We start from the raw sequence: 11265 nt of genomic DNA, 5'->3' as shown, positions 1-11265 counted from the left end.
AAATGTTTAGTAAATACAGACATTTAAAATATTTTTTCAATACAAATGTGTACATATTTAAATACAAAAAATATTCAGTTACAACTTATATTAAATTATACAAATTGATGAATACAAACATGTACTAAATATCCACTTGTGTATAATTTAATCGTGGTTCATATTGAAATCACGGACTACTTATATGAATATGTATATTTTAATTATACACAAATCTTGAACTATACCATGCGTATAATTATTGAATTTTTTGCAATTATAGAAACATTTTTATTTGTATGTATATAGTTGTATTATATAAACAATTTGATTTTAAATTACGAATATTTATATTTTAGTAATTATAAAACATTTTTATTATTTATAAAAAATATTTCAAATGTTGAACGAAGGCATTTTTTTTAGGGGCTCTTTTTTAGTTTTTCTTTCAAGCAATCTTTTCAACTACATTATGTTTAGTTATCCACTGAACACATGAATGCGTTACCAGTGGAGTGGCTAGGATTGTCTATATGCTAGTGAGAGATCGCTGATTTGTGGCGCGGAGCATTCTTTTTTTTCTTAATAAGTTTTTAAAAAATGAGATGCCGCCGCAGCAAATAACGTCAAGAGTTTTTTGTGATAAATAAAAAAAATTAAGATGGTTTTCGCAAAAAAGTGGCCACACACCGCCTCACTGACAACGACCTCATACCATGCTGGCATGCCTAATCAATGTATGGAATGTACACAATTAAGATCTGCATCGTATTTGCACGTTCGAGATAAGTTATTACACCAATTCGATGTATACTGCAAGTTCTGACACCAAAATGATCGTTTGTGCCAAGTTCTAACACCAATTCTAACACCACGTAATTGACTCATGTTTTTATGTATTAACTCCGGTGGTGTTTAAGTGTCCCAAACTGCAAATTTGAATGCGTGCTGTACCGCCGGCCTGCAAAAATTGTTTTTGGGATATCATAAATGAATTTTTCTTTTGAGGATATCGTAAATGATTTTTCTAGGATGGGCGTTTACCGGATCTTCTAGAGTTGTTCTCAGGTCTTGTTGGAACGGTACAATGTGGTTGAGAGAGGATTCGAAGGGATTGAGGGGATGCTGACTTGTAGGGTATTTAATCCTCCTCAATCCAACAAGAGAAATTCTACAATGACCCGGAGCGCAACGAATGAAAGAATATATAAACAACCAATGAAGCGGCCATAGTTGGACCTGCATCATGGCAGGTGATCCCATATTAGAGTATACTCCCTTCATTCTTAAATGTATGTCTTTTTAGAGATTTCATTAGAGGACTACATTCGAAGGAAAATGAATGAATCTACACTTTGAAGTATGTCTATGCATTCATATGTAGTTTCCCAGTGAAATCTCTTAAAAGACTTGTATTTAAGAACGGAGGAAGTATAAGCTAAATAGAAACAAGAAAATCAACCTTGGTCACTTATTGACCATATTGGCACGGTGAAACTCTATAACTATGCATGTTATATTGTCGGTGCTCCCCCGTGCAAAAGCGATCTCTGTCAGCTTCCGGGCTGCAGCCTCAGGGCACACCTCCCCCTTCACAAATGCAACGGCATGCTGCAAAGACACATTTATTATATATGAGCACAAATTTGGCAAGAAATAACAGATTTAAACGCAAATCAAACGAGCTGTTTGCAAGAAAACCATTTTCTTCTCGCCTGAAGAGAACAAGAGATGGCAACTTTGCACAAGTCAACGAATTGTCAATCTTGAAGTCATGCATTTTCAATAGTACTGTAGTATGTTAACTGGCCGAGTGAGGCTCAAACCAAATTGGTTTGCATGACTGCGTCTTGACAATGGTACCCTAAACATGTTTTCAAGTTCAATACATCACATTGTATGTGACACATACAAGTCCCTATTTGACGCAGGTCATACTACAATATATAATTCAACAAAGAAAGTGTACCATAGATTTCACTATTGGTAGTCATGGCACAAAAAAAAGGTAAGTAAAATGTGTGTGTAACTGTGTATGAAATCGTATACTGACCTCATTTGACACCACGTCCCACAGGCCATCACTAGCCAAAATCAGATACTCCAATTCATCATCTATTTCCTGTTCCTGACAAAATATTTCGCAAATACTTGAGTAAACTGCCCTGTGGCCAAGCGCATGCATGAGATCTATCAGGACCTAGGGCATTATTGTGTAATGGTATCTTTGCAGTCGGTATAAACAACAGGAAGTTAATGGGTATCGCAAGATCACCTGAATCTCAGGCTCTGCAACAACAAACCGCTTCAACAAACGATCTCCAAATGCCCTAGACATTGCAAGTACACCACCTACCCTCCATGTTCCTGCAAATCAAACATTTGACATTATTAGCTAATAGATCTTCCAACAAACATGTGATTGGTATCCAACAAAGTAAATCACCACATAACTAGTGTCAGGCTTACCACTAAATGTAACAACTCCTCCAGCATTTTCAATCCGTTCCCGCTCGTCACTTCTGTCAGGTTTGTGATCATCAGAGAGCGCAATAGCTGCAAAGAAGACAGACTGAACTGATTTACCAATATGTTATATGATCCATGTGTATATTCTAATATCAACAGATACTGGTAGAGAAGCTGCTCGTGCAATATAATCTTGCTTTCTTGCAGAAATGTAATTTGTAAGCCAACCATGAAATTTAGGGAATAAAACATAGATACATTATCCAACAAAATACTAACAGCGTTGAAATGTTAGGAAACAAAATTCCTATTCAGACTTGGTGTTTCCCATATATGCATTTTCTCAAATACAAACACCGTATATTTCACAAATCCACTACCAGTTTCCACCTTTTTACATTCTTAAAACACGATCTGTCCAAAATACCAGCTCTAAAAAACATTTAACTGCTACATGATATTCCGTCACGAGGAGGATTCATCGCAAAATTAAAATAACGCACCAGGATCACAATAATAGGTAATGTATGCAAACATTTATCCTAGGAAGTTATGAAGTGATTTATTACAATAACATATAATACATGGTCAACGCTAACTAGGACAAAAGTTCTGGAAAAAAATCACACCTTTGCCCGCCTTCGATATTACAGCCCGTGAATCGCCAACATTTGCCACATAGAGATGGTTGTCAATCAGAATTGCTGTTGATGCAGTTGACCCATCCTCTCTATGAATATTGGTTTCAGCATCCAAGAAATCTGTGTCGGTCCTCGTATAGCTCTCACCTAGGAATTACCATTAGTTACTATGGTCGATTACCAACTAGATGCACTGAATGATTTTGAAGTAAAGCTCATGAGTAAACATCATACTTATTGCTGTTTTTGTATCAGTAATGAAAGCGGAGTGTTTCAGGAGATTTTCAAATAAGTGCTCCTTGAGATACTCAGCGGCACATGAACCACCATGTCCTGCGATGACAAGATAACTTTAATCTGAACAATAAACAAGTCACAATGAAGTGTTTGAATGGTGAATTTCTCACCATCAAATACTCCAAAAAGGTTTATTTTTTTAGCATCCATTTTAGATGATCTCATATCATAGAAGTCCTCCATACTTGCTCTTCTCCCTCTCAAGCTAGAATATCCACAATGCAAACTTCCATCCTCGCTGCAACCAGAGATGTTCGAAAGGAAAGAATTAAGGAACATAATAGAAGACGAATATGCTTACTGTTGCCATGAACTGACAAGGTTAAACAACTCATATGGTCTGGTAATTGCTGACAAGAGCATCTCCAAGTGGTGGTTTATAGGTGCTTGATAGTGTCACAGTACCACACACACACATCACCAAGCACCAGTTTAAAAGCAAATACTCAGTGTAGATACAATTGTACAGATCACACTCTGACTAAACCAACAGCAAAAACCATGCATTGTATATTTGCTTAGTAAATGGTTTGTAGCAAAAAAAATTCACACAAAAAGGTTCAGTGAGAGAGACGGAGAGAGAAATAAAGACACAAGCAATTGATGCCCCCACTATCAATCACCACCCAATCAACATGACACTCCTAGGCATGATAAAACATAAACACTGAGTACTAATTGCAGCATCTGACATGAGACGTTTTTTGCAATTTTCAGCAAGTTAGATAATTGTGGGGACATAGATAACTCAGAGACATGACTTCAATAGGTAACCTTTGAAAAAGTTTCTATAATCTAATTTTAAGTATTTCTAACCTTTTCTTCTGATAACGTCAGAGTGGATGCACCACCCACACAATACTCTCTACTCCTAATTGCATAGTCCGTACGTCCTTCCATTCGTCCTCGCCCCCCCCCCCCCCCCTCGATCGGAACTCCCTCGCCTCCCCCCGCCGATTTTTATTCCCACGAGAACCAGTGGAGAAACCCCCAAAAAAAACGGATGACGAAACCTAATCCTCCTCACGCTCACACCCACCCCCCTTACCCTCCCACCTGAGACGCCACCCCGTTCCTCACGGACGCCATGGCGACCGCAGCCTTCCGATCCTCCTATGCACGCATCATCGGAATGGCCGCGGCCTCCATACAGATCCATCCGCCGTTGACACCGTATCCTCCTCCCGGCGGGATCCGGCCTCCACCACTATGCACAGGTGCGACGGGACGTCAGGATCCACTACTCTTCGGCAACCGCTCGACCTCAACGACTGCGCCTCACCAATGCTTACTTCCCCACATCCAGCCCTTCATCTATATGGACTCGTGCTCCTCGGCCCCATGGTGTCGTGCTGGATGCGTGCTCCACGGCCCCTCCTCCACGGTCTCGTATATTCGTATGGGACGGACAAGGGCGAGCCCTGGGCATGGTTGCTGCTGTTCTGGCTGGTAAGCTTTTCATTGATTTCTTCTCCGTTGGAAATTATTCAGCCAACATTGTATTTCGAGGTTTTTCAAGACTCAACTTTTCTTGTTGTTGTTTTCACTGAATGAATTAGAGGAACACACCTATCAGACGTCCTACCAGTGCAGGTGCAGGCATGAACACATGGCCATAATAGATGCATGTATATGAATGATGAATGGGTGCAGCCTTGATCCATCAGCACATTAGTGTTGCATGCGTTGATCAAACGTTTGCCCTGGACAGCCTGCTCAACGTTGACGGCGGCGGCAAGATCAGCAGGCTTGAGATAATCGCGCTACTCCCCTCCCCTCCCCTCCCGACACGAGGATGAGAATGGCGCCGTCGAGTTCAACGAGGTCACCCTCTCCTTCGCAGCTTCTCCTCTGACCTTGTCGCTGCTCTATCTATGCCGATCACTTGCAGGTCGCCGAGGCCTTCCGCACATTTGACCGAGACAGCAGGTCAACAGCGGATACATCTCAACTGACCAGCTCGTGCGCTCCATGGTGCCATTACAAGTGGCTGGAGGAATGGTGTACGCTCACAAGGTGTGTGATCCTTCTATCAAATTCTGGCTATATGTGCATGGCCTCATTGGTTATAATTTAGCTGTGCTGGCTATATTTAGGTTTCTGTAGGCCAAGTTGTTTCATCCAGACAAGAATCCCACGAATCTTAACAAGAATCCCACGAATTTCAGGTACATCAATCTCTTCTGCTCTATTGTGTCATGTGCTCCACGCCTGTACCTTATGACTCAGGAGTGCCCAGTGAAAAAATGTGTTATATTTGTAGAGTCGATGCTCTCGGAGAGGGAAAATCATCCACGCAATGGTTTCCAGTCATGTGAAAACTAAGTTGTTTAAAAATGGTCAAGTAAAGAAAGAAATCTTTCATGGTTGTGGGATTTAGAGGGTTACTAGCTCGCTATGATTATAGATACTTAATTTGTTTGCTTTTGAATTAAGTTTGGTAAGGCGTATGAAGTCCCAAGTTATCTTGTAAAAAGGATTCTTATGATAAGCGTGGAAAGCAACTTCTGAACTTTTATATAGATATTTAAGTACCAATACTATATTTTGTTATGACACAGGAAAACCAAGTTTTGAGGCCAGAGATTTATCTTGGATGTTACATGTGCATTACTTTAGCTAACCGTCCTACCGTCGGGCTTTTAGTTGAAGTTCAGTAAATTTCTTGTAATGGCATTTGAGGGATAATACGATCGACCCAACTGTTAGCTTTGGGATGTTTTTTGGGGTCGACTCATGAAGATGATGGCTAGCTTGCACCAACATCTGTATGCTGCTCCCATAATACCCAGTTATTGACAGCAAACTTGCTTGTGTGCGATGCAAACAATGACAGGTGGATGAACATGCAGCTCAATGGTGGCAATTCAGGCACCGACGTGGGTGGCCTAGCTATTTGACGCCACCGAGAGACTAGACCATTGAGAACGGAACCAAGAAGCTTGTCGTGCCGGCGGCCGTTGCAGCACTGGCCCATCACGCTTGTCCAGGCCACGGCATGGTCAAGGATCTTAGTTTGTAGGGTGGATGGTTGCACGGGGCCATTCTTGCTGCTTGTGCCGTGGGGCACCTTACGCGGCTCCTCCCCCACCCCTAGAAGGCCTGCTTCGTTCAGTAACCAACTTTGACTCTGTATAGGCCACTAACGTCTGATAAGTGCATCATGCTCAATTATGTGATGTAGTTGTTTTCATGTTCTGCAATTCAGTGGTACCAAATTGTGTGCACAATGGGATGTTCTTAAAGCTCTGAACTTGTTTCATGCAGACATACAGTTGATTTGAGAATTAATTCCTCATCAACCATTGGATGCTATAGGTCTGGGTATAGCTAACTCAGCTGAATTTTGGCTGAGAGGTGCTCTGATGTTAGGCCAAACACATTTTATTCTCAAGCGATTAAATCTTTTGCTGAAATGCTTCAAGGTGGTTTTACCATATTTGCAAAAAAAGGTGGTTTTAGCATGACCATGCTTGTAATGCCAGCTTATTTTCTCAAGTGGGCTGCTTACTCAATTGAAAACAGGCAGAACTTAGTTCCAGATTTAACGAGAGTACATTTTACAATGAGCTTTATAGTTGATGTTGATCATAATCAGTAAGTGTACAGAGCATTTCAAATATTTTTCTGTTTTGTGCATATTAAAAATTGAATACCGATTGTTCGGTATGCCTATTTGTAGCATATTGCTGACTTGTAGTGAAGTAGCGCCATACGAAGTACCATATGTACCTTATTTTCAAATAAGCTTTTCTTAAAATGTAAAATACTAAAAGGCAGGTTGTGCTAATTTTTTGGTATTCTATGACTCCTCCAGATAGTGATTGGGTATACTATTTATGAGCTATAGTAAAATCGATATACATGGGGTATGAACTAGAAAGTTTTAAGGCATCATATTTTGTTTCTTGTAATATAATACGACCAACAAGTGGTAATTTCATGGAATAAAACAATCCCTTGGTCTAACATGATTTAACATTTTTCATGGGTCGTTGAATGACCATTCAGTTTATAAGGCACATTTGAACATGTGTGTCTCTGCAACACCTCTGATTTTGCCCAACAAAGCAATGGCAATGCTGCACAAAACAGTTCTTTAAGTTCTGTATATACTTATTAAAATGTATCAGTTTATGCACTCAATGATTTTTTATACTGAATATCTCCCTGAGATAAGTCCTAATTATAAATTTGAACCTTTCTAGCAATATGAATAACCATCCATGATAGTATATCATCTCTTTTCGATAATGATGCGTTGCAGCTCTAGAAACTAGATTTCTCATTCATGTTAATAATGCTTGAAAATCAATTCATTTGCCAAATAAATTGTGACAAACAATGATATCAGATATGTCAACCAGCCAACGCTGCATATAATTTTTATGAGCTTTGGATTCAAGTGATACGTCTAGCCAGAACGAAATAGCATGTCTTGTGTAACTGAAAATTTTCATAGAAAATGATGCTTAGTTCAAGGGGTAGTTCTGGCTCTAGCCTGCAGAACTATTAATTACTTACAGATTACAGTACATAACTAACATACTGGCATCTCACTGACCTGACTGCCTATCTACTTTGCATGCTGCCACTCTTGGATAAAATGTCGCTTTTTCATTTCTTTTCAAAGAAGTACAATGTTACAGTTACTAATCCTTCATTATATTGCTTGTGTTACAGGAGAAATGATTTCCCCTTTTTGTGAAATCGAAAACAGCTGACACTCCCATGAGAATCATGTGAAGGGTTGTAAAAACAGAGAGAATCATGTGAAGGGTTGTAAAAACAGAGAGAATCATTTGAGGAGTTGTAAATAGTTGAGATAGCAAAATATGGAGATCCGGTATTGATTCGGTTTTCTTGAAAGAATTTTGCATGGTAGGGAACCCTTACTATGTGAAATTTGTGGTGTCAACAGGGAGGGGCAAGGAGCACGAGCATGTGAGAGAAATAGTGGAGTGCAGAGAGCAAGGACAAGATGCCCCGTCATGAAGTTGTGTCATAGTAGCCAGCTAGGGACGACGATGCATGCAATCATTTGCTTAACAGAATACAAATGCTGCATGGGTCATCAATTCAAGTGAGAAGAGCATGTTTCATGTGATTTGTAGTGAACATAAGTAGAAACAAATTGTTCGTATAACAGCTAATTCAACAACACAAGTGCTACGCCTTGATCATTATGTGCATATGGTATGATTCTAGCTATTTTCCTTTGTATGGGTGATTTTAATCCTGAGGTAGGAGGGTTCGTACGAGCGGAACTATCAGCTCTCATGCAATACTTATAAAAGAAAAATGAGATCAATTTGAGATTTTTGATGTATAACATTGCAAAACAGTATGGGGACCTTGTTTAACTTGTCAGAACTTTTAGATGGGAATGCCTATGACAATTTGACAAATTTGGAGAAAACACATGCGAATTTGAGCTGGGTGGCAATGTAGAGCTGACTCATATACATATGTTACTCCATGTGTTAGAGATGATGAGACTCAACAATTTGATAGACTTGGGTACATCAGACGGATTTGGAGTGGAGTGACAACATACCGAAACAATAACATAATGATCGAAGAGCGGGAGTCAAGGGACTCGTGATAGGTCCATTTGTTCGTCCGTGGCAACGCACGGGTGTTCTACTACTTTACTATAATGACAATGGTGATTGCTCTCCTCACCACTGTTGAAGTATGTACTTGACATTGGTTGGTTCGTCTACACGGACTAGGAATTAGTATGTATCAGTGAATGAAGTATAGAAGTATCAGATAGATGCTGTTAATCCTATACAAGAGTTAGAAATTTGAGAAGAGTACTAGTTAAGCTAACAACCTAAATACATGAGGGATTTCTCTACAATCATGTAAGCATATAATCTATAGTTGTTGCTAATCCTATACAAGAGTTAGAAACTAGAGAAGAGTACTAGTTAAGCTAACAACCTAAATACATGAGGGGTTTCTCTATAATCAAGTAAACATATAATCTAGTATCTACATACACTGAACGATGGCCACATTACAAGTGGCAGCAACCAGCGACAACGAGCGACAAGGAACCAAGCTATGTATTTCTTTTCCTAGTGACCATCTTACTTTGTGGTACTAACGTGGTTAGGTTATTCTAGTATCTACACCCCAGGGCAGGGAAGCAACACCATTGTTTGGCCTAGATCATCTAACTGCATGTTTTAATCAATAATGATTCTAATAAAATCCAGCATAAGACCTAGAGAGAGAATAGTAGGGTCATCCAAGCATGATGTTACCTCTTCCAGCCGCCACATCTGTGCCCCTTCCCGTCCTCCTTGGGCGGCCCCATGACCGCCGCCGCCGTGGTCGCCTCCCCCACCTCTCTGGCTCCCCTTACCGCCTGAGCGGACGATGAGGCCTCGACCATCGTCCTGGTGCCCCCCACGCGGAACCGCCGGTGCTTCAGCGGGTTCCACACGACGATCCTCTTAGTCTTGAAGCTCACTGGCCTAGGCGGCCGTGCCGCCCTCGCTATCGCCGCAGCGGGTGGAGATGAGGAGGTCGAGGCCTCCTGATCCTTGGCGCCGCCATCGGGCACCATCTCAATTGCCTCCAACACCCAAAAATCAAGATTCTCCGGCGGCGGGCGTGGGTGAGCTGTAGGCGGCTGGGGGGCGAGTTGAACCGATGGGAACGGGAGTATGAGAGTGAATTCCCGATCCGCCTTTCGCTTCTTGGAAGAAAAAATCGAGCCCCTGTTCCCGTTCCGCTCTGCGGCTCCGGCTCCCCGATCGCCGCGAGATGGCTTGGACGACCGGATAGGCTTGGCCCAGTCAGTTCCGCTATGAAAAGAGGCCTGAAGGCCCGGGTAAGAGGAAAAGCCGAATTTGTTATAAATTTGTTTTTTCTCCGGAAACCAAGTTTTTTTTATTTCATTTTTGAAAGAACAAAAATCCCTATTTTTACAGATGGATTTTTTTATAAACTTGCTATGTGTATTTTTAATTAATAGCACAAATGCACGTGCATTGCAACGGAAGATAAAAGAATAAACTTTTTGACAAAAACATCTACGGCCAAAAATTCTACCCCAAAGTCGATCGACCATAACTACCTCAATTTTCCTTTTTGTCATAGTATTTAATAGGAAAATATGTTTGTCCGTTGCTACACTTTTATTTTTACTGTATAATATTTGATATGCCATGGAGAATTTTAAACGAAGATGTAGGCCTTCATTTGCATAACCATATCTTTGTAAGCAGGTACGAGAATAGAGAATGATGAACAAGCATACCTCTATTTGCATCAGAGATGAACTAAACACATCAGACCATCAACCACGCTGACCAAAACATGATCTGAAGCACCTACTTTAAAATAGCAAGATGGGGCACGTGCTAGTGAGTCCACAATTTTTTTTCAAGTGTATTTCGTCATATGCTCAGTAATATAGATGGAAAAATTGATTGCCAATGTTTGAAGAGTAAAAGGACAGCCTACACGAATATGATCATGCCAAGGGTGGAGTTAATCAGCATTATCTATCTATGTTTTTCCGGTCCCAGTGACATTTCCAATTTCTAAAGGAAAATGTATTTTTCAGATTAGTTTTCCTCTTCTAGGCTATATCACCACTTATATCTGCTTTGCAACAGTTTTTGGGCCACGAAAAACAATTGTATTAGAGTCTGAAGAGACTAAGAAAACTTTGACTAATCAAACAACATGGTTGCACACTGGAGAAATTAATTGGCATAGATTTCTCCTAATAGATCGGCAGACTCCCAAAATTATTTGAATCAAAGCAGGTTGCTTGTTGCAACTTCAATCCTTTGGTCTACTTCTTAGTTTTGTCCAAGCTTCCAAGGGAGCGCTATGTATTGATGGAGGTGCTTCA

The 11265-nt window shown here is 40.5% G+C and overlaps 1 protein-coding gene across 3 annotated transcripts; it reads right to left on the bottom strand.

The window, feature by feature from the left end:
* Window positions 1-1163: 1163 nt before the first annotated feature.
* Window positions 1164-10176, bottom strand: LOC123443890 (probable protein phosphatase 2C 7). 3 transcript variants are annotated; one of them, XM_045120437.1, is made up of 8 exons: window positions 9662-10176; window positions 3497-3624; window positions 3324-3422; window positions 3078-3236; window positions 2449-2535; window positions 2255-2346; window positions 2033-2107; window positions 1164-1590 (listed from the first exon to the last, which is right to left on the bottom strand). In XM_045120437.1, exons 1-8 carry the CDS (start codon window positions 9964-9966, stop codon window positions 1447-1449), a joined length of 1089 nt encoding a protein of 362 aa, XP_044976372.1. In that variant the 5' UTR covers window positions 9967-10176; the 3' UTR covers window positions 1164-1446. The 3 variants fall into 3 exon arrangements, with proteins under 3 accessions (XP_044976372.1, XP_044976370.1, XP_044976371.1); XM_045120435.1 differs by having other exon boundaries at window positions 2033-2101; window positions 9662-10175; XM_045120436.1 differs by having other exon boundaries at window positions 3572-3624; window positions 9662-10175.
* Between the last annotated feature and the right edge of the window lie 1089 nt (window positions 10177-11265).

This window comes from Hordeum vulgare, chromosome 3H, assembly GCF_904849725.1.
Source record: "Hordeum vulgare subsp. vulgare chromosome 3H, MorexV3_pseudomolecules_assembly, whole genome shotgun sequence".
Lineage (NCBI taxonomy): Eukaryota > Viridiplantae > Streptophyta > Magnoliopsida > Poales > Poaceae > Hordeum > Hordeum vulgare.
Note: the sequence above shows the minus strand (reverse complement) of the source record. Positions and strands in the feature narration are given on the sequence as shown.

What these genes read in the sequence shown, in the direction of transcription:
- LOC123443890 (XM_045120437.1), bottom strand. Translation starts at nt 9,966, where the DNA reads ATGGTGCCCGATGGCGGCGCCAAGGATCAGGAGGCCTCGACCTCCTCA. An exon ending in AGGAGTTGTTACATTTAGTG is followed by an intron (nt 2,347 to 2,448) that starts GTAAGCCTGACA and finishes TTTGATTTGCAG; the next exon opens with GAACATGGAGGGTAGGTGGT. An exon ending in TTGCAGAGCCTGAGATTCAG is followed by an intron (nt 2,108 to 2,254) that starts GTGATCTTGCGA and finishes ATATTTTGTCAG; the next exon opens with GAACAGGAAATAGATGATGA.